At 41.5% G+C, this 24,192-nt stretch overlaps 1 protein-coding gene across 1 annotated transcript in view; it reads right to left on the reverse strand.

The window, feature by feature from the left end:
* Positions 1–24,192, reverse strand: part of LOC121549972 (cadherin-18) — a 222,335-nt gene that overhangs the window by 108,147 nt on the left and 89,996 nt on the right. The window contains exon 4 of the mRNA XM_041862003.2: positions 15,988–16,107. Within this exon, the coding sequence (XP_041717937.2) occupies positions 15,988–16,107 (120 nt within the window). The remainder of the gene's footprint in view (positions 1–15,987; positions 16,108–24,192) is intronic.

Here is a 24,192-nt window from a genome sequence, read left to right on the forward strand (position 1 = left end):
CACAAAGTATATGTCCTAACCGACTTGCCAAAACTATAGTTTGTTAACAAGACATTTGTTGAGTGGTTGAAAAACAAGTTTTAATGACTCCAACCTAAGTGTACGTAAACTTCCGACTTCAACTGTAAGAATTCAGACCCTTTACTCAGTACTTTGTTGAAGCACCTTTGGCAGAGATTACAGCTTCAAGTCTTATTGGGTATGACTCTACAGGCTTGGCACACCTGTATTTGGGGAGTTTGTCTCATTCCTCTCTGCAGATCCTCTCATGCTCTGTCAGGTTGGATGGGGAGTGTTTCTGCACAGCTATTTTCAGGTTTCTCCAGAGATGTTTGATCGTGTTCAAGTCCGAGATCTGGCTGGGCCACTGAAGGACATTCAAAGACTTGTCCCAAAGCCACTCCTGCATTGTCTTGGCGGTGTGCTTAGGGTCGTTGTCCTGTTGGAAGGTGAACCATCTCCCCAGTCTAAGGTCCTGAGCAGGTTTTCATCAAGAACCTCTCTGTACCTTCCTCCGTTCATTGTTGCATCGATCCCCACAGCATGCTGCCACCACGCTTCACCGTAGGGATGGTGCCAGGTTTCCTCCAAATGTGACGCTTGGCATTCAGGCCAAAGAGTGCAATATTGGTTTCATCAGTCCAGAAAATCTTGTTTCTCATGGTCCGAGTGTCTTTAGGTGCCTTTTGGCGAACTCCAAGAGGGCTGTCATATGCCTTTTACTGAGGAGTGGCTTCTATCTGGACACTCTACCATAAAGGTCTGATTGGTGGAGTGCTGCAGAGATGGGAGAACCTTCCAGAAGGACAACCATCTCCACAGAGGAACTCTGGAGCTCTGTCAGAGTGACCATCGGGTTCTTGGTCTCCTCCCTGACAAAGGCCCTTCTCCCCCGATTGCTCAGTTCAGCCGGGTTGGCCAGCTCTAGGAAGAATCTTGGTGGTTCTTGGGTACCTTTTTTGGTACCCTTCCCCAGATCTGTGCCTCGACCCAATCCTGTCTCGGAGCTCTACGGACAATTCCTTCGACCTCATAGCTTGGTTTTTTCTCTGACATGCACTGTCAACTGTCGAAAAAGAGGAATAAATCCAAAATGTTGGATTAAATGCAAAACTAGAGATGTTTCATTGTGTGAACAAGGCGTATTCCCTTCCATCTAGCAGTGAGGGTTAGACAGTTTAGCTTTAACTACAAGGTAAATTACTTGAGTGGTATAGGCTAGATGACCGATTCAGTGACTGAGTGACAAAGTGACAGTGTTTAATTTGATCCAACAGGGTGTAGAACTTAATCCATGCTCTGAGAAAACCACCCGATCTGTGTCAGCTCCTTCAATTGAATCCCAGATCAGCTGAGAAATTAACCTACTTAAAATGCAGAGGGGACCTGGGGGCAGGAGGGTGGGTGGCTGGGGGGGGCATGTACCATCAAACTCAGTCTGTGTCCCAAATGGCACCATATTCCCTATTTATTCCAATGTGCTCTGGTCAAAAGTAATGCTCTAAATAGGCAACAGCGTGTCATTTGGGACACAGCCAGATACTCAGCCAGTGAGCTGGCTACGCGCTTTAGTTAGCTCCCAGGGTAACTGTACTAATGATGGGAGAAGACGGGAGATATGACCAGGCTATTAAAAAGGACAAAAGATTTCTCCTTCTGTTCTGCTGCTAAAAAATTTAATGCTAAAAAGATCCTGCTTGCATTTTGAGCTGTTGAAAACTCAATGTGCTAATCAAGTGAATCCATGTAACTTTTTATGACATGAAAGTGATTGATATAGTAAATGTTTGGCCTACATTTCTACAAGTCAGGATTGGTTTTTCCTACTATGTGTAAACTATCATGGTACTTTTCACAAGATTTTCACCTGCAACAGAGCAATGTGACCTAAGGCACTCGTACTGTTTGTAAACATTCAATCTATCATGAAATGTGTTATGCGAGTAGAGGATTCTTCACATGAGAAGACTCCTTGCCTGCAAAGAATGTTGTTGTCATCATTAATGTATGTATGTATGTATGTATGTATGTATGTATGTATGTATGTATGTATGTATGTATGTATGTATGTATGTATGTATGTATGTATGTATGTATGTATGTATGTATGTATGTATGTATGTATGTATGTACAGTGGGGAGAACAAGTATTTGATACACTGCCGATTTTGCAGGTTTTCCTACTTACAAAGCATGTAGAGGTCTGTAATTTTTTTCATAGGTACACTTCAACTGTGAGAGACGGAATCTAAAACAAAAATCCAGAAAATCACATTGTATGATTTTTAAGTAATTAATTTGCATTTTATTGCATGACATAAGTATTTGATACATCAGAAAAGCAGAACCTTTGTTTGCAATTACAGAGATCATACGTTTTCTGTAGGTCTTGACCAGGTTTGCACACACTGCAGCAGGGATTTTGGCCCACTCCTCCATACAGACCTTCTCCAGATCCTTCAGGTTTCGGGGCTGTCACTGGGCATTACGGACTTTCAGCTCCCTCCAAAGATTTTCTATTGGGTTCAGGTCTGGAGACTGGCTAGGCCACTCCAGGACCTTGAGATGCTTCTTACGGAGCCACTCCTTAGTTGCCCTGGCTGTGTGTTTCGGGTCTTTGTCATGCTGGAAGACCCAGCCACGACCCATCTTCAATGCTCTTACTGAGGGAAGGAGGTTGTTGGTCAAGATCTCGCGATACATGGCCCCATCCATCCTCCCCTCAATACGGTGCAGTCGTCCTGTCCCCTTTGCAGAAAAGCATCCCCAAAGAATGATGTTTCCACCTCCATGCTTCACGGTTAGGATGGTGTTCTTGGGGTTGTACTCATCCTTCTTCTTCCTCCAAACACGGCAAGTGGAGTTAAGACCAAAAAGCTATATTTTTGTCTCATCAGACCACATGACCTTCTCCCATTCCTCCTCTGGATCATCTAGATGGTCATTGGCAAACTTCAGACGGGCCTGGACATGCGCTGGCTTGAGCAGGGGGACCTTGCGTGCGCTGCAGGATTTTAATCCATGACGGCGTAGTGTGTTACTAATGGTTTTCTTTGAGACTGTGGTCCCAGCTCTCTTCAGGTCATTGACCAGGTCCTGCCGTGTAGTTCTGGGCTGATCCCTCACCTTCCTCATGATCATTGATGCCCCACGAGGTGAGATCTTGCATGGAGCCCCAGACCGAGGGTGATTGACCGTCATCTTGAACTTCTTCCATTTTCTAATAATTGCGCCAACAGTTGTTGCCTTCTCACCAAGCTGCTTGCCTATTGTCCTGTAGCCCATCCCAGCCTTGTACAGGTCTACAATATTATCCCTGATTTCCTTACACAGCTCTCTGGTCTTGGCCATTGTGGAGAGGTTGGAGTCTGTTTGATTGAGTGTGTGGACAGGTGCAAAATTGGTTAGTGTATCAAATACTTGTTCTCCCCACTGTATATGTATATATATATATATATATATATATATATATATATCAATCATACACAGCTGAAGTTTACATACACTTAGGTTGGAGTCATTAAAACTCGTTTTTCAACCACTCTAAAAATATCTTGTTAACAAACTATAGTTTTGGCAAGTTGGTTAGGACATCTACTTTGTGCATGACACAAGTAATTTTTCAAAAAATTGTTAACAGACAGATTATTTCGCTTATAATTCACTATCACAACTCCAGTGGGTCAGAAGTTAACATACACTAAGTTGACTGTGCCTTTAAACAGCTTGGAAAATTCCAGAAAATGATGTCATGGCTTTAGAAGCTTCTGATAGGTTAATTGACATCATTTGTGTCAATTGGAGGTGTACCTGTGGATGTATTTCAAGGCTGTATGTACCTTCAAACTCAATCATGGGAAAATCAAAAGAATTCAGCCAAGACATCAGAAAAACATTTTTAGACCTCCACAAATCTGGTTCATCCTTGGGAGCAATTTCCAAACGCCTGAAGGTACCACGTTCATCTGTACAAACAATAGTACACAAGTATAAACACCAGGGGACCATGCAGCCGTCATACCGCTGAGGAAGGAGACGCGTTCTGTCTCCTAGAGATGAACGTACTTTGGTGCGAAAAGTGAAAATCAATCCCAGAACAACAGCAAAGGACCTTGTGAAGATGCTGGAGGCAACAGGTACAAAAGTATCTATGTCCACAGTAAAACGAGTCCTATATCGACATAACCTTAAAGGAAGCTCAGCAAGGAAGAAGCCGCTGCTCCAAAACCGCCATAAAAAAGCCAGACTACGGTTTGCAACTGCACATGGGGACAAAGATCGTACTTTTTTGAGAACTGTCCTCTGGTCTGATAAAACAAAAATAGAACTGTTTGGCCATAATAACCATTGTTATGTTTGGAAGAAAAAGGGGAACGCTTGCAAGCCGAAGAACACCATCCCAATCGTGAAGCACGGGGGTGACAGCATCATGTTGTGGGGGTGCTTTGCTGCAGGAGGGACTGGTGCACTTCAAAAAATAGATGGCATCATGAGGAAGGAAAATTATGTGGATATATTGAAGCAACATCTCAAGACATCAGTCAGGAAGTTAAAGCTTGGTCGCAAATGGGTCTTCCAAATGGACAATGACCACAAGCATACTTCCAAAGTTGTGGCAAAATGGCGTAAGGACAACAAAGTCAAGGTATTGGAGTGGACATCACAAAGCCCTGACCTCAATCCTATAGAACATTTGTGGGCAGAACTGAAAAAGCGTGTGCGAGTAAGGAGGCCTACAAACCTGACTCAGTTACACCAGCTCTGTCAGGAGGAATGGGCCAAAATTCACCCAACTTATTGTGGGAAGCTTGTGGAAGGCTAGCCGAAACGTATGACCCAAGTTAAGCAATTTAAAGGCAATGCTACCAAATACTAATTGAGTGTATGTAAACTTAAGCTGAAGAAATAAAAGCTGAAATAAATCACTCTCTACTATTATTCTGACATTTCACATTCTCAAAATAAAGTGGTGAACCTCACTGACCAAAGACAGGGAATTGTGAAAAACTGAGTTTTAATTTATTTGGCTAAGGTGTATGTAAACTTCCGACTTCAACTGTGTGTGTGTGTGTGTGTACAGTGGGGGAAAAAAGTATTTAGTCAGCCACCAATTGTGCAAGTTCTCCCACTTAAAAATATGAGAGAGGCCTGTAATTTTCATCATAGGTACACGTCAACTATGACAGAGAAAATGAAGGAAAAAAATCCAGAAAATCACATTGTAGGATTTTTAATGAATTTATTGCAAATTATGGTGGAAAATAAGTATTTGGTCAATAACAAAAGTTTCTTAATACTTTGTTATATACCCTTTGTTGGCAATGACACAGGTCAAACGTTTTCTGTAAGTCTTCACAAGGTTTTCCACACACTGTTGCTGGTATTTTGGCCCATTCCTCCATGCAGATCTCCTCTAGAGCAGTGATGTTTTGGGGCTGTCGCTGGGCAATACGGACTTTCAACTCCCCGCCAAAGATTTTCTATGGGGTTGAGATCTGGAGACTGGCTAGGCCACTCCAGGACCTTGAAATGCTTCTTCTCGAAGCCACTCCTTACGTTGCCCGGGCGGTGTGTTTGGGATCATTGTCATGCTGAAAGACCCAGCCACGTTTCATCTTCAATGCCCTTGCTGATGGAAGGAGGTTTTCACTCAAAATCTCATGATACATGGTCCCATTCATTCTTTCCTTTACACGGATCAGTCGTCCTGGTCCCTTTGCAGAAAAAACAGCCCCAAAGCATGATGTTTCCACCCCCATGCTTCACAGTAGGTATGGTGTTCTTTGGAAACAACTCAGCATTCTTTGTCCTCCAAACACGACGAGTTGAGTTTTTCCCCAAAAGTTATATTTTGGTTTCATCTGACATTCTCCCAATCCTCTTCTGGATCATCCAAATGCACTCTAGCAAACTTCAGACGGGCCTGGACATGTACTGGCTTAAGCAGGGGGACACATCTGTACTGCAGGATTTGAGTCCCTGGCAGCGTAGTGTGTTACTGATGGTACGCTTTGTTACTTTGGTCCCAGCTCTCTGCAGGTCATTCACTAGGTCCCCCCGTGTGGTTCTGGGATTTTTGCTCACCGTTCTTGTGATCATTTTGACCCCACAGGGTGAGATCTTGCGTGGAGCCCCAGATCGAGGGAGATTATCAGTGGTCTTGTATGTCTTCCATTTCCTAATAATTGCTCCCACAGTTGATTTCTTCAAACCAAGCTGCTTACCTATTGCAGATTCAGTCTTCCCAGCCTGGTGCAGGTCTACAATTTGGTTTCTGGTGTCCTTTGACAGCTCTTTGGTCTTGGCCATAGTGGAGTTTGGAGTGTGACTGTTTGAGGTTGTGGACAGGTGTCTTTTATACTGATAACAAGTTCAAACAGGTGTCATTAATACAGGTAACGAGTGGAGGACAGAGGAGCCTCTTAAAGAAGAAGTTACAGGTCTGTGAGAGCCAGAATTCTTGCTTGTTTGTAGGTGACCAAATACTTATTTTCCACCATAATTTGCAAATAAATTCATTAAAAATCCTACAATGTGATTTTCTGAATTTTTTTCCTAATTTTGTCTGTCATAGTTGGCGTGTACCTATGATGAAAATTACAGGCCTCTCTCATCTTTTTAAGTGGGAGAACTTGCACAATTGGTGGCTGACTAAATACTTTTTTCCCCACTGTATATATAACTCAGCAAAAAAGGAAAACGTCCTCACTGTCAACTGTGTTTATTTTCAGCAAACTTAACATGTGTAAATATTTGAATGAACATAAAAAAGATTCAACAACTGAGAGATAAACTGAACAAGTTCCACAGACACGTGTCTAACAGAAATTGAATAATGTGTCCCTGAACAAAGGGGGGGTCAAAATCAAAAGTAACAGTCAGTATCTGGTGTGGCCACCAGCTGCATTAAGTACTGTAGTGCATCTCCTCCTCATGGACTGCACCAGATTTGCCAGTTCTTGCTGTGAGATGTTACCCCACTCTTCCACCAAGGCACCTGAAAGTCCCCGGACATTTCTGGGGGGAATGGCCCTAGCCCTCACCCTCCGATCCAACAGGTCCCATACGTGCTCAATTGGATTGAGATCCGGGCACTTCGCTGGCCATGGCAGAGCACTTGCATTCCTGTCTTACAGGAAATCACGCACAGAACGAGCAGTATGGCTGGTGGCATTGTCATGCTGGAGGGTCATGTCCGGATGAGACTGCAGGAAGGGTACCACATGAAGGAGGAGGATGTCTTCCCTGTAACGCACAGTCTTGAGATTGCCTGCAATGACAACAAGCTCAGTCCGATGATGCTTTGACACACCACCCCAGACCATGACGGACCCTCTACCTCCAAATCGATCCCGCTCCAGAGTACAGGCCTCGGTGTAACGCTCATTCCTTCGAAGATAAACGCGAATCCGACCATCACCCCTGGTGAGACAAAACCGCGACTTGTCAGTGAAGATCACTTTTTGCCTGTCCTGTCTGGTCCAGCGACGGTGGGTTTGTGCCCATAGGCAACGTTGTTGCCGGTGATGTCTGGTGAGGACCTGCCTTACAACAGGCCTACAAGCCTTCAGTCCAGCCTCTCGCGGACAGTCTGAGCACTGATGGCGGTGCGTTCCTGGTGTAACTCGGGCAGTTGTTGTTGCCATCCTGTACCTGTCCCGCAGGTGTGACATTCGGATGTACCAATCCTGTGCAGGTGTTGTTACACGTGGTTTGCCACTGCAAGGACGGTCAGCTGTCCATCCTGTCTCCCTGTAGTGCTGTCTTAGGCATCTCACAGTACGGACATTGCAATTTATTTCCCTGGCTACATCTGCAGTCCTCATGCCTCCTTGCAGCATACCAGAGGCACGTGCATGCAGATGAGCAGGGACCCTGGGCATCTTTCTTTTGTTGTTTTTCAGATTCAGTAGAAAGACCTCTTTAGTGTCCTAAGTTTTCATAACTGTGACCTTAATTGCCTACCGTCTGTAAGCTGTTAGTGTCTTAACGACCTTTCTACAGGTGCATGTTCATTACTTGTTTATGGTTCATTGAACAAGCATTGTTTAAACCCTTTACAATGAAGACCTGTGAAGTTCTTTGGATTTTTACGAATGATCTTTGAAAGACAGGGTCCTGAAAAAGGGAAGTTTATTTTTTTGCTGTGTTTATATATAAAACAGTACCAGTCAAAAGTTTGGACACACCTACTCATTCAAGGGTTTTTCTTTTTTTAAACTATTTTCTACATTGCAGAATAGTAGTGAAAAAAATCAAATCAATTTTTATTTGCCACACATACACGTGTTTAGCAGATGTTATTGAAGGTGTAGCAAAATGCTTGTGCTTCTTGCTCCGACAGTGCAGTAATATCTAACAAGTAATATCTAACATATACCCAATACACACAAATCTAAGCAAGGTATGGAATTTAAGAATATATACACATATATGGACAAGCAATGACAGAGCGGCATGGACTAAGATACAGTAGAATATTATAGAATACATATATGCATATGAGATGAGTAGCGCAAGATATGTAAACATTATTAAGTGACTAGTGTTCCATTTCTTAAAGTGGCCAGTAATTTCAATAGTCAGCAGCAGCCTCCAATGTGCTAGTGATGGCTATTTAACAGTCTGATGGCCTTGAGATAGAAGCTGTTTTTCCAGTCTCTCGGTTTTGATGCACCTGTAGTGATCTCGTCTTCTGGATGATAGCGGGGTGAACAGGCAGTGGCTCGGGTGGTTGATGTCCTTGATGATCTTTTTGGCCTTCCTGTGACATCGGGTGCTGTAGGTGTCCTGGAGGGCAGGTAGTTTGCCCCTGGTAATGCGTTCGGCACACCGCACCACCCTCTCGAGAGCCCTGCGGTTGCGGGTGGTGCAGTTGCCTACCAGGCGTTGATACAGCCTGACAGGATGCTCTCAATTGTGCATCTGTAAAAGTTAGTGAGGGTTTTAGGTGCCAAGACAAATTTCTTCAGCCTCCTGAGGTTGAAGAGGCTCTGTTGTGCCTTCTTCACCACACTGTCTGCGTGGGTGGACCATTTCGGTTTGTCAGTGATGTGTACGCCAAGGAACGTTTTCCACCTTCTCCACTGCAGTCCCGTTGATGTGGATAGTTGGGTGCACCCTCTGCTGTTTCCTGAAGTCCACGATAATCTCCTTTGTTTTGTTGACGTTGAGTGAGAGGTTATTTTCCTGGTAACACACTCCCAGAGCCCTCAACTCCTCCCTGTAGGCTGTCTCGTCATTGTTGGTAATCAAGCCTACTACTGTTGTGTCTACTGCAAACTTGATGATTGAGTTAGAGGCGTGCTTGGCCACGCAGTCATGGGTGAACAGGGAGTACAGGAGGGGGCTGAGCACACACCCTTGAGGGGCCCCAGTGTTGAGGATCAGCGAAGTGGAGATGTTGTTTCCTACCTTCACCACCTGGGGGCGGCCCGTCAGGAAGTCCAGGACCCAGTTGCACAGGGCGGGGTTCAGACCCAGGGCCTCTAGGTTAATGATGAGCTTGGTGGGTACTATGGTGTTGAATGCTGAGCTATAGTCAATGAATATCATTCCTACATACAGTGGGGGAAAAAAGTATTTAGTCAGCCACCAATTGTGCAAGTTCTCCCACTTAAAAAGATGAGAGAGGCCTGTAATTTTCATCATAGGTACACGTCAACTATGACAGACAAATTGAGAAAAAAATATCCTGACAATCACATTGTAGGATTTTTAATGAATTTATTTGCAAATTATGGTGTAAAAAAGTATTTGGTCACCTACAAACAAGCAAGATTTCTGGCTCTCACAGACCTGTAACTTCTTCTTTAAGAGGCTCCTCTGTCCTCCACTCGTTACCTGTATTAATGGCACCTGTTTGAACTTGTTATCAGTATAAAAGACACCTGTCCACAACCTCAAACAGTCACACGCCAAACTCCACTATGGCCAAGACCAAAGAGCTGTCAAAGGACACCAGAAACAAAATTGTAGACCTGCACTAGGCTGGGAAGACTGAATCTGCAATAGGTAAGCAGCTTGGTTTGAAGAAATCAACTGTGGGAGCAATTATTAGGAAATGGAAGACATACAAGACCACTGATAATCTCCCTCGATCTGGGGACTCCACGCAAGATCTCACCCCGTGGGGTCAAAATGATCACAAGAACGGTGAGCAAAAATCCCAGAACCACACGGGGGGACCTAGTGAATGACCTGCAGAGAGCTGGGACCAAAGTAACAAAGCCTACCATCAGTAACACACTACGCCGCCAGGGACTCAAATCCTGCAGGCCAGACGTGTCCCCCTGCTTAAGCCAGTACATGTCCAGGCCCGTCTGAAGTTTGCTAGAGTGCATTTGGATGATCCAGAAGAGGATTGGGAGAATAACATATGGTCAGATGAAACCAAAATATAACTTTTTGGTAAAAACTCAACTCGTTGTGTTTGGAGGACAAAGAATGCTGAGTTGCATCCAAAGAACACCATACCTACTGTGAAGCATGGGGGTGGAAACATCATGCTTTGCGGCTGTTTTTCTGCAAAGGGACCAGGACGACTGATCCGTGTAAAGGGAAGAATGAATGGGGCCATGTATCGTGAGATTTTGAGTGAAAACCTCCTTCCATCAGCAAGGGCATTGAAGATGAAACGTGGCTGGGTCTTTCAGCATGACAATGATCCCAAACACACCGCCCGGGCAACGAAGGAGTGGCTTCGTAAGAAGCATTTCAAGGTCCTGGAGTGGCCTAGCCAGTCTCCAGATCTCAACCCCATAGAAAATCTTTGGAGGCAGTTGAAAGTCCGTGTTGCCCAGCGACAGCCCCAAAACATCACTGCTCTAGAGGAGATCTGCATGGAGGAATGGGCCAAAATACCAGCAACAGTGTGTGAAAACCTTGTGAAGACTTACAGAAAACGTTTGACCTGTGTCATTGCCAACAAAGGGTATATAACAAAGTATTGAGAAACTTTTGTTATTGACCAAATTCTTATTTTCCACCATAATTTGCAAATAAATTCATAAAAAATCCTACAATGTGATTTTCTGGATTTTTTTTTCTCATTTTGTCTGTCATAGTTGACGTGTACCTTTGATGAAAATTACAGGCCTCTCTCATCTTTTTAAGTGGGAGAACATGCACAATTGGTGGCTGACTAAATACTTTTTTCCCCCACTGTAGGTATTCCTCTTGTCCAGATGGGATAGGGCTGTGTGCAGTGTGATGGCGATTGCATCGTCTGTGGATCTATTGGGGTTGAGGTAGGGGGATTGTGGAGGCCAGGTAATCTGATTCAGCACTCCATCACTCTCCTTCTTGGTCAAATAGCCCTTACACAGCCTGGAGGTGTGTTGGGTCATTGTCCTGTTGAAAAACAAATGATAGTCCCACTAAGTGCAAACCAGATGGGATGGTGTATCACTGCAGAATGCTGTGCCTTGAATTCTAAATAAAATCACTGACAGTGTCACCAGCAAAGCACCCCCACACCATCACACCTCCTCTTCCATGATTCACAGTGGGAACCACACATGCGGAGATCATCTGATCACCTACTCTACGTCTCACAAAGACACGGAGGTTTGAACCAAAAATCTCAAATTTGGACTCAGACCAAAGGACAGATTTCTTCCTTTCCTGTGGCGGTCCTCATGAGAACCAGTTTCATCATAGTGCTTGATGTTTTAGCGACTGCACTTGAAGACATTTTCAAAGCTATTTGAAATTTTCCAGATTTAGAGATGAAAGTCAGTCAAAGTAATGATGACTGTCATTTCTCTTTGCTTACTTGAGCTGTTCTTGCCATAATATGGACTTGGTCTTTTACCAAATAGGGCCATCTTCTGTGTACCACCCCTACCTTGTCACAACACAGCTGATTGGCTCAAACGCATTAAGAAGGAAATAAATTCCACAAATTAACTTTTAACAAGGCACACCTGTTAATTGAAATGCATTCCAGGTGACTACCTCATGAAGCTGGTTGAGAGAATGACAAGAGTGTGCAAAGCTGTCATCAAGGCAAAGGGTGGCTACTTTGAAGAATCCCAAATATATTTTGATTTTTTAAAACACTTTTTTGGTTACTACATGATTCCATATGTGTTATTTCATAGTTTTGATGTCTTCACTCTTATTTTACAATGTAGAAAATAATAAAAAATAAAAAAGCTTGAATGAGTAGGTGTCCACACTTTTGACTGGTAAGAAAGATAGATAGATATTTCCCTCCGATTACACAGACGCACACAGACTTTTGTAAACTCCCATATCTATTGGGTGAAATACCACAGTGTGCCATCACAGCAGCAATATTTTTGACCTGTTCCCACAAGTAAAGGGCAACCAGTGAATAACAAACACCATTGTAAATATAACCCATATTTATGTTTACTTATTTTCCCTTTTGTACTTTAACTAGTTGCACATCATTATAACACTGTACATTTGAAATGTGTCTATTCCTTTGAAACTTGTGAGTGTTTACTGTTTATTTATTGATTGTTCATTATCTATTTCACTTGCTTTGGCAATGTAAACATATTTTTCCCATGCCAATAAAGCCCTTTGAATTGAGAGCGAGAGAGTGAGAGATTAGTAGAGTGGTTTCCAAACGTGGGGTCCCCCGAGAATCTGTACTGTATCTTATCAAACAATTTAGGAACTTATAAAAATAAGACATGTTTCTATGTGAACATCTCCACATGGCCTATCTTCCCTATAGGCCTACAATAAAATGCAATAAAACACTAAACAATACAGTTTAAAAAATGTAATACATTTTCGGTTGTATCAGTGGTTTTTCGTCTTCTCGATCGCCCACTGAACTATCTAGTTTACCCATTTTAATACAGAATCGTAGGTAATACTCGAATCATTCATGTGAATGTGATAATACGATCATCTGTATGCTCCATTGATGTCTGTTTGTGCAGAGCTTGATTAGTAATGCCTAGGAAAATAAATGTGAATGCTATGTAATTTGAGAAAAGAGATGTACAGTATGTAAAGACTTTATGATTTTATGCAACTCATCATTACAACTGACTGAACAGTCATTGATGCTACGTGTCAGTGTGAATACTTTCTCATATTTCCCCCTTTCATGGGTATAACATTACAATTGTATAACTAATAGGCTATGTGTTCGTAGATCGACTGAGGTTAATGAACCAACAGCAGCCATGGTAAAATGGCTGGGGTCATTTTTGCTGTTCTCCAAATAGCATTTTTATTGTATAGAAATTCAGTAAATGAGAGTCAACAAATCATAGTGTAAAAGCAGGTGAGCTGGTTCTGCTCTTTTTGGAAATGTTCTGGTGTTTTGTGGTGAAAAACAGCTGTTCAAGCATAACATGTCAACCCTGTTACCCATAGATACAGGCTGGACATGAAAAAAAGTAAAACAAAAATTGTAATCTTTCATAAATTGCCCCTCCCTGTTGCACACAACAAGCTTCCATTTCCCCTGTCGCAAAGCGATTTAACTAGTAAATTGGAGGGCCGTTCTAGTGGATTTTTCCCAGATGTGGTAAATTCCCACTTAGTTATGAAAGCACCATAGCACGCTAACCATCTACTGTAGAGCCGTATAAAACAGCTAATTGGAAGCTCAATACCTAGACCTACACTTTGACATAGTGTGGTAAAAAAAAAAAAAAAGTGGTTGAAAATATTATAATAAAAGAAAAACAATAAAACTGATCTGGCACTATATATTTTTTAAATTATTTAAGCTGAAGAGAGGCACTTACTATAGTGATTTTAGTTTTACGTCTTGAGATGGGAAAACCAATTTATTAAGTTGAACATGTGCTCTTTATGACACTTCTTTTACTGACCATCACAATACAAATTCAAAGTAGCTAAGTTTCCATCCAATTGGCGACCGATTTTCATTCAATTATTCTAAAATCTGCATAAAAAACAAAAACATTAGAGATGGGTTTTCATCTAATTGACTTGTTGCAGGTAAAAAGCTGTGTGTGATGACATATTGCACGTAAAAATACATTTTGCAGTTAAATTAACCAGTTAAATGGGTTTCAATACAAGTTAAATGGGTTTCAATCACATTTTCAACTTCACTGATGGTTTTCTCACCAAAAATGTTGTGTTTTATAGCGAGTACACCCACTCTGGTATTGGCACGTGCTCTCTAGCCAACAGCGTGCAGACACAGTGCATTCGGAAAGTATAAAGACGCCTTGACTTTTTCCACATTTTGTTACAGCCTTATTCTAAAATTGATTAGTTTTTTCCCCCCTCATCAATCTACACACAATACCACATAATGACAAAGCAAAACAGGTTTTTAGAAATGTTTGCAAATATAATTATATTATAAGTATAAGTATTCAGACCCTTTAATCAGTACTTTGACGAAGCACCTTTGGCAGCAATTACAGCCTTGAGTCTTCTTGGGTATGACGCTGCAAGCTTGGCACACCTGTGCCACACACACACACACATCCCTGCACCTCCCTCCATGCCTCATGCTGAATTACAATGCAGACAAAATGCAGAGTCAGCCCGAGCGAAACAACCGATCGGATATATGACCAAGAGCATACTGCTGCATATGGGTAAAAATTACCATTACATATGCTTGGTGCAGAATAACAATAATAATAAGATTACACAGACACAGAAGTATTGTGTGCACTTGCACTTTGCCATTCACATTAAATATTTTATAGAATCATGTAAGGACAGCTAAAACAAAATATGCATTTTTGAAAACAGTGAAACAGTTTTAAACCTCTTTATATTTAAAAAATAATAATAATTCAACACTGACAATAGCTTAGAGAGAGAGAGCATCTAATACAAAGGAGAGTAAATAAGGTGGTGAACAATACCTTAAAGCAGTGGTCACCAACCTTTTCTGAGTCAAGATCACTTTTGCAGTCAAAAAGCAAGCCGAGATCTACCGCTCAGATTTATTTTAAAACATGACTTAAAAAATGTAACATTAACCTAATAAAACAGTTCTGTAGGAATGAGGTTTGTGCAGTAGGCCTAATACATTATCACAGCATATTGGCTATATGCCTGGCCTGCCAATATTGTTCTTCTCAGACCATATTATATTTCAAAACTCAAGCTTTGATAACAAAATAGATCATTTGGTGTAGCACTTGCGAGCTACAGCGGAGTTTAAATTGAAATAGCTTTTTTATTTTACTAGACTGATGGTACCTTCATCTGATGGTCATGGTGCTTTCAAGACAACTGGGAACTCAGACAAAACGAGGTCAAATCATGATGTCAGTGAACTTTAGGTCGGAAAGTCGGCGCTTTCCCCAGTTGGATAAAAAAAATTCAGAGTTCCCAGTTGTCTTGAATGCACTGAAATCAGAAGTCAGAGATTTCCGAGTTCCCAGTTGTTTTGAACACAGTAATTTAGCTAATTAGATAGTTAATCCAGAGATTCTTACCTTTGCCTCTGGTCCAGATCATCATGGCATTTGTAGTTCTTTATGATAGCCACATTAACAGCTAATTAGCGTTAATATTGATATTGAGGCGAATATATTGATAAAAGTCACCTTGTCATGGAGAGATTTACACGGTTATCAAAACGTCACGCCAGGGTAAGCCTACATGAAACAGACCTTATTTTAAGTGTTTCTAAAATACCCTATGGGAAAAATGGTGTAAAAACAATTGGAACCATTTCCTTGTTTGACCGCTAGGCTTTATGGGTATTATGACTCATACTGTGGTACTCTATAGCTGTAGTATGCTTACATCTCAGAGATAGTTTCTATCATTACCGGTAGTGTATGTCATTTGCCCAAGGTGCCATTGTAGAGACATTTCCGGAGAGACATTTCAGAAGTATGAATAAAAAAGTAATAAATAAAAATCACTGCATAGCCGACGATAGTATACTATGTATAAATATTGTACGTTGATTATATTTCATAACAGCAATTAAACCAGCACTGCATTCAGTCAAAGTAAGTTGATAATGTGTACATTGTTGTGTCTTACCAGTTTTCGGGTCAATCGAGAAATATGGCTGTCCTTGGAGAATACTGTAGACAACTCGGGCACTATTTCCATAGGTGGGGTCATCAGCGTCCAAAGCAGTAACTTGATATACAGAAGTACCTGAAAATATAATGTAAAAAGAAAAAAAGATCAAAATCAAGCTTTCTTATGGACATGTGATACTTATGAGTATGCATGTTTTCATGAGTACCTTTAATTCATACAGGATTTGTTTTAATATTGAGGAACATATTAAATTGAGGTAGTAATAGTTTCAGGACACAGAATGGTTACCTTTGGGATTTCTTTACTGATCAAACCCTTAAGGTAAGACTAGACATATGATACTATCATCGTTTTTAAATGTCCAATTGGTTATTGCATTCAGGAGTCTCAAGTTATTAACCTCTACGGGATCGGTGTCCCGTATATGGGACGGTTGAGCTAACGTGCGCTAATGTGATTAGCATGACTGTTGTAAGTAACAGCAAACTTTCCAGGACATAGACATGTCTAATATGGGCAGAAAGCTTAGATTATTGTTAATCTAACTGCACTGTCCAATTTACAGTAGCTATTACAGTGAAAAAATACCATGCTATTGTTTGAGGAGAGTGCACAACAACAAAAACCGTATCACGGCAACTGGTTTGATACATTCACCGCTGAAGGTAAATCATTTACTTACCTTCGGTAATCTTGCTCTGATTTGTCATCCTAAGGGTCCCAGAGATTAAATGTAGCATAGTTTTGTTTGATAAAATCCATTTTTATATTCCAAGGTTCAAATGTTTGAACCCCTGCTGTCTCTGGCTACACACCCACCCTGCCCGGCCATCTAGATGTGTGAAAGTTAGTGTATAAGCTAATGATCCATCATGTATGACATTCCTGGGACTGTGTAAATTTAGAAAAATTATGTGGTAATACAAAATGTATGTTCTCTATAGTTATGTACTTACATGTATCAATTGACCAATTTGGCACATTTGGGCAGACTTGATACAAAATAGTCCAGTATTGCAATGCTTCACTGGATCAATCTGAACATTTGCACACACTGCTGCCATCTAGTGGCCAAAATCTAAATTGCGCCTAAACTGCAATATTATATTGCGGCCTTCTCTTGCATTTCACAGATGGAACAAAAAACTAAATAGAAAACGCATGTTTTTTTTTGGTTTGTATTATCTTTTACCAGATCTAATGTGTTATATTCCCCTACATGAATTTCACATTTCCACAAATGTCAAAGTGTTTCTTTTCAAATAGTATCAAGAACATGCATATCCTTGCTTCAGGTCCTGAGCTACAGGCAGTTAGAGTTGTCATTTTAGGCGGAAATTGAAAAATAAGGGTCCAATCCTTAAGAGGTTTTTAAGTAAAATGTGTGTCCAGTAATGCTAGCCTACTACAGTACAGTAACTTGCCCAACATAAGGAATATATAGCTTTCGTGATACATGTTTTTTGGCTCAACCCAAAAGGTAAATTATTTTTTCCCTCTTAAAAAAAGGTCCCGTACAGTCAAAATCATGTTTCTTTATGATATTTGGATGAAAACAGATCAAAGTATGACAACCAACGTATGAAATATGACTATTTCTTCTACATTGATAAACTTTATCATAAAGTTACTGTCAAACTCTTGGATTCAGGAGGCGGGATTATTGAGGGCATTTTGTGACGTTACATTTTATTCTCTTAGCTAATTTAAATAAGTACTGCCTTGTAACCAACATTGCAGAAGGGAGTCTTCGCAGAGAGGCGTGGTTTACATAGCTCTGTAAATAAATGCAACATGTAAAGTGTTGGTCCAATGTTTCATTAGCTGAAATAAAAATATCCCAGAAATGTTCCATATGCAAAAAAAAGCGTATTTCTCTAAATTGTTTGTTTACATCCCTGTTAGTGAGCATTTCTCCTTTGCCAAGATAATCCATCCACCTGACAGGTGTGGTATATCAAGAAGCTGATTAAACAGCATAATCATTACACAATAAATGGCCACTCTACAATGTGCAGTTTTGTCACACAACACAATGCCACAGATGTCTCAAGTTTTGAGGGAGCTTGCAATTGGCATGCTGACTGCAGGAATGTCCATCAGAGCTGTTGCCAGATAATTAAATGTTAATTTCTCTACCATAAGCTGCCTCCAACGTCATTTTAGAGAATTTTGGCAGTACGTCCAACGGGCCTCACAACTGCAGACCACGTGTAACCATGCCAGCCCAGGACCTCCACATCCGGCTTCTTTACCTGCAGAATTGTCTGAGACCAGCCACCCGGACAGCTGATGAAATTGAGGAGTATTTCTGTCTTTAATAAATCCCTTTTGTGGGGAGAAACTCATTCTCATTCAGTGGGTGGGTCTATGCCCTCCCAGGCCCACCCATGGCTGTGCCCCTGCCCAGTCATGATATCCAAAGATTAGGGCCTATAACATTTATTTAAATTGACTGATTTCCTCATATGAACTCTAACTCAGTAAAATTGTTGAAATTGTTGCATGTTGAGTTTATATTTATTTTCAGTATAATTAGAGGTTTGCCCTATTCATCTAAGGCAAAGATACTGATAGGTTTCTGCTTTCATCTGTGTCTGGTGTTTGCAAGTTACTGGCTAGCTAAGTATTCAGCCAGCGTGGAACAAAATCAGGGGAAGGGTTGCCTAAAACTCTGACGCAGTTGTCATGTCATTACATCATGAGACATGCCAAACAGAATATTCATACAAGAGCATTGGATGACAATTGCTGAAAACCCCCACAGAAAAAGAAGCTTCATACAAACTTTTTGACATCATTGATAGTCATGATATCATATGAAGTGTACCCAGACATCACCCTGTCCAGTGTCAACTCTAATAGTGCAAGATGAACTAGCTAGCCCGATAAAACAGTGCTGACAATTCATAAATAATTTGTGAAACCATAATGTGATGCATGACAGGATTGGATGTTGCATGCAATGTTCAAATGTTGTTTGAGTTTCTTTGCGTATCAGCAAATTAGCTTGAGATGATCTCACCGCAACACTACTCACTGTGTTCATGTTGCTTGACATAGGTGTTTTCAAATAACTGTCCGTCTAGGTGAGCTCCCCGCCTCTCAGCCTGTTTTTTCAGACTCCCTGTTTTCTCAGACTTCAATGTTGTTTGAGTTGTACTTTTCCAAAATTCTGATCATTTCTAGCTGGAAAAATATTATTGGTGATGTTTTGGTCATTCAAAAGGCTATTTTACATGGGAATCAGAATGACTGTTCGAGACCTTTAGAACCCATGTCACATGTCTCATCTTATTGTGATGCTGCATTCATAACCAAGTGGGAATTTATCACATACAGTGAGGGGAAAAAAGTATTTGATCTCCTGCTGATTTTGTACATTTGCCCACTGACAAAGAAATGATCAGTCTATAATTTTAATGGTAGGTTTCTTTGAACAGTGAGAGACAGAATAACAACAAAAAAATCCAGAAAAACGCATGTCAAAAATGTTATAAATGATTTGCATTTTAATGAGGGAAATAAGTATTTGACCCCTCTGCAAAACATGACTTAGTACTTGGTGGCAAAACTTTTGTTGGCAATCAGAGGTCAGACGTTTCTTGTAGTTGGCCACCAGGTTTGCACACATCTCAGGAGGGATTTTGTCCCACTACTCTTTGCAGATCTTCTCCAAGTCATTAAGGTTTCGAGGCTGACATTTGGCAACTCGAACCTTCAGCTACCTCCACAGATTTTCTATGGGATTAAGGTCTGGAGACTGGCTAGGCCACTCCAGGACCTTAATGTGCTTCTTCTTGAGCCACTCCTTTGTTGCCTTGGCCGTGTGTTTTGGGTCATTGTCATGCTGCAATACCCATCCACGACCCATTTTCAATGCCCTGGCTGAGGGAAGGAGGTTCTCACCCAAGATTTGACGGTACATGGCCCCGTCCATCGTCCCTTTGATGCGGTGAAGTTGTCCTGTCCCCTTAGCAGAAAAACACCCCCCAAAGCATAATGTTTCCACCTCCATGTTTGACGGTGGGGATGGTGTTCTTGGGGTCATAGGCAGCATTCCTCCTCCTCCAAACACGGCGAGTTGAGTTGATGCCAAAGAGCTCCAGTTTGGTCTCATCTGACCACAACACTTTCACCCAGTTCTCCTCTGAATCATTCAGATGTTCATTGGCAAACTTCAGACGGGCCTGTATATGTGCTTTCTTGAGCAGGGGGACCTTGTGGGCGCTGCAGGATTTCAGTCCTTCACGGCGTAGTGTATTACCAATTGTTTTCTTGGTGACTATGGTCCCAGCTGCCTTGAGATCATTGACAAGATCCTCCCGTGTAGTTCTGGGCTGATTCCTCACCGTTCTCATGATCATTGCAAATCCACGAGGTGAGATGTTGCATGGAGCTCCAGGCCGAGGGAGATTGACAGTTCTTTTGTGTTTCTTCCATTTGCGAATAATCGCACCAACTGTTGTCACCTTCTCACCAAGCTGCTTGGCGATGGTCTTGTAGCCCATTCCAGCCTTGTGTAGGTCTACAATCTTGTCCCTGACATCCTTGGAGAGCTCTTTGGTCTTGGCCATGGTGGAGAGTTTGGAATCTGATTGATTGATTGCTTCTGTGGACAGGTGTCTTTTATACAGGTAACAAGCTGAGATAAGGCGCACTCCCTTTAAGAGTGTGCTCCTAATCTCAGCTCATTACCTGTATAAAAGACACCTGGGAGCCAGAAATCTTTCTGATTGAGAGGGGGTCAAATACTTTTTTCCCTCACTGTACGTCTGGGAATGATTTAATGGCCCTCCAAATGGTAATTACTAGTGGGAAACTCGTCCATCATCCTGAGCTCCCACTTCTCCCACATGCTGACCTCTGATGTCACCTACTAAGAAAATGACCTCGACAACAGCATTTTCGGCATTTAAATGCAACAAAACATTCATGAAAAGTGATCTATTAATATGTATTTTAACACTAATTTGTGTACAAGCTTGATAGCTGTACTTTTAGTTTATGGTTTACGCAGCTTGATGACCATTAGTCAATCGGTCTTTCTTAATGAGTTCAAAGCATGTGAATGCATCCAACTGGTATTTACGACTTCACAACTCGTAAATTCCCACGTCCTACAGTTACGAACGCAGCATTATCCCTGGCTCGTCCCTGCTCACTTTCATTACCTCCCATTGGTTTCAATCCATCAATCTACACTGTCTGCTGTTGACTTATTGCAGGGACCACAAACCATTTAATACAGTTTTGAGAGCTCAAGCTGACCATCGGAAATAGGATTACAACAGACCAGAGTATTTTTTAAATTCATTTTCAGTGAAAATCACACAGCAAAAAGAGAGAGAGACTGTCCACCCTCAGCCAATTCAGCATTACTACCACATATGTTGTTTCCCAACGTTTCCCAAACTCTTCTTTTAATGGATGGCAATGTCTGTTTGAAAACAATTCCATTTCATGGGGTAGTTTATCGACTGAGCACAGAGTGCTTTGAATCTGCCTAGCGGATTACAATTGTATGATTAGAAATTGTATGATGTTTGAGACAACCACCAGTTTGTTTTTGGTATATTACAACATAATATCAACTGTGGTTTGGCAAACGGATTTATATTTGTCTCACCTTAAAACTATTGTACTGCCCGTTGTTGTTCCAAACTTGGAAACAGTGTATTATGAAAAGTTTAACAAAAGCAGTAAGTGCTAAGCCAATACTTCTTGAACCTTTTAGACTGATGACTGTCTCAGAAGACAGAGGGGTAATCCTAGCGCAACAGACAGGTAGAAACTGAAATATAAATCCCCTTGTAAAACTGCATCTCGATAAAATGAGTTATGTAATATGGATTGAAGAAATGTAAAACCACTTAATCGTAGACAAAATTACTTTCTTCTTGCCAGCTCCCATGGGGTAGAATTGATCTGAATTTTATGATGGGTGACAGCACCTATTGGGATCCCCCTTTCTCACTTGCCAAGGGTTTAGATTGAGGAAGAGGGTAGAGGATTGAAATGTGTGTGCCATCTTTTATATTGGGACCTTGAATTCCTTTTTATATCTAAACGTTCTAGAACAAAACAAATATAATTTCAGTTACTCCCAATGATTGTCACCATTCCACATTTATCATATGAAAATACTTTTAATGTTCTGTCTTGTTTTTTTATACCAATTAAACAGGATTCTAGCCAGCTGAGGGTAGACATACACAAAAGAGAGAGCGCAACAACAAAAAATATATAGATAAATGCACACCTTCTGATGTCCATTTAAAAATGTTCAAGCAGGAGTGTCTGCCAGAGATCAGAGTCGAGAAGATGAGCAGAAAATTGATACCCCTTTCATCTAAAACGCCCAATATAATTTTTCTGCAGTTCAATTCTGAGAAATGAAATGGTAATGTTGGAGTACTCTGGCATATGCCCAGCTAATCAATTTAGACAGCAAAAAGCAACACCACAGGCAATTAGCTGCCACACTCCCAGACAGCCAATTCCTGGGCGAGGAGAGAGCAGGTATTGACAAACTCAGGAGAATTAGTGCTGTGGAGTGTTAGGACAGTTGATTGTTACAGCCGATTTGATGCCACAGATGCCAGCAGGTCGAAGAGGATTGGCTTTAATGGACACAAGCAAAAGGAGGGGGCGGGAGGGAGAGAAAATTTTTAATTATTTTCCCCATCGTGGTCCTTGATTATTCCCCTTGGGTCATCAATGTTGATTGATGCTACATGTTGTAGAGACTAGCTACCTGGCTGGTTGGCAATGTTTTTCCAGGAAACAGGGAAACTTTTGAGACCCGTGGATTTTCCTCAACTGAGTCAAATAATAAAATGATTGGGCTGGCCATGACAGGGTCTTGATCTGGTGGTCCTCCATCCACACCTTGATTGACCTGGCTGTGTGGCATGGCACATTGTCCTGCTGGAAAAAACTATCCTCAGAGTTGGGGAACAATGTCAGAGCAAAAGGAAGCAAGTTCTTCCAGGACAACCTTGTACGTGGCTTGATTCATGCGTCCTTCACAAAGACAAATCTTCCCGATTCCAGCATTGCTGAAGCACCCCCAGATCATCACCGATCCTCCACCAAATTTCACAGTGGGTGCGAGACACTGTGGCTTGTAGGCCTCTCCAGGTCTCCGTCTAACCATTAGACGACCAGGTGTTGGGCAAAGCTGAAAATTGGACTCATCAGAGAAGATTACCTTACTCCAGTCCTCTACAGTCCATTCCTTATGGTCTTTTGCAAACCTCAGTCTGGCTCTTCTTTGCTTCTCATTGATGAAGGGCTTTTTTCTAGCTTTGCACGACTTCAGCCCTGCCCCTAGGAGCCTGTTTTGAACCGTCCTCGCCGTGCACTTCACCCCAGCTGCCGTTTGCCATTCTTTTTGTAGGTCACTTGATGTCATCCTATGGTTGTTGAGTGACATTTGAATGAGTTGGCGGTCATCCCGGTCAGTAGTCGTTTTCGCCCTCTGCCAGTCTGTAGCTTTGTTGTCCCCAATGTCTGCTGCTTGAACTTGTTCTTATGAACCGCCGTCATTGAAATTTTAAGGATGGAAGCAACCTGACGCTCACTGTATCCCTCTGCCAGTAAAGCCAGAATTGAACCCTTGTTTTCCTCACTCAAAACTTTCCTTGTCAACTCTTTTGGCATGGTTAATAGTTAATTTTTGATTAATATTACTTTTGAGGTACTATTAGGACTGTTTTTGCCATCCAGCTGGTCCTATTGCAAGAGGATAGTGATGACCACAGCAGTGGTTTTTATACTTTTCCTCGTTAAATAAGATTTGATTCAAGTGATCACCTAATCAGTACCTAATTCAGTAGAATGAGGTGTGCCTGTGTTGGAATTCAACAGACACTGGAATGGAATGGCTGTCATACATGTAGAGATGCTGATTTAAGAAAAATGTGCAGTGGTCTCTTAATTTTTTCAGGAGCTGTATGTATATATATATATATATATATATATATATATATATATATATATATATATATATATATATATATATATATAAACACACATACAGTGGGGAAAAAAGTATTTAGTCAGCCACCAATTGTGCAAGTTCTCCCACTTAAAAAAGATGAGAGAGGCCTGTAATTTTCATCATAGGTACATGTCAACTATGGCAGACAAATTGAGGAAAAAAAATTCAGAAAATCACATTGTAGGATTTTTAAT

This window comes from Coregonus clupeaformis, chromosome 34 (genome assembly GCF_020615455.1).
Source record: "Coregonus clupeaformis isolate EN_2021a chromosome 34, ASM2061545v1, whole genome shotgun sequence".
Lineage (NCBI taxonomy): Eukaryota > Metazoa > Chordata > Actinopteri > Salmoniformes > Salmonidae > Coregonus > Coregonus clupeaformis.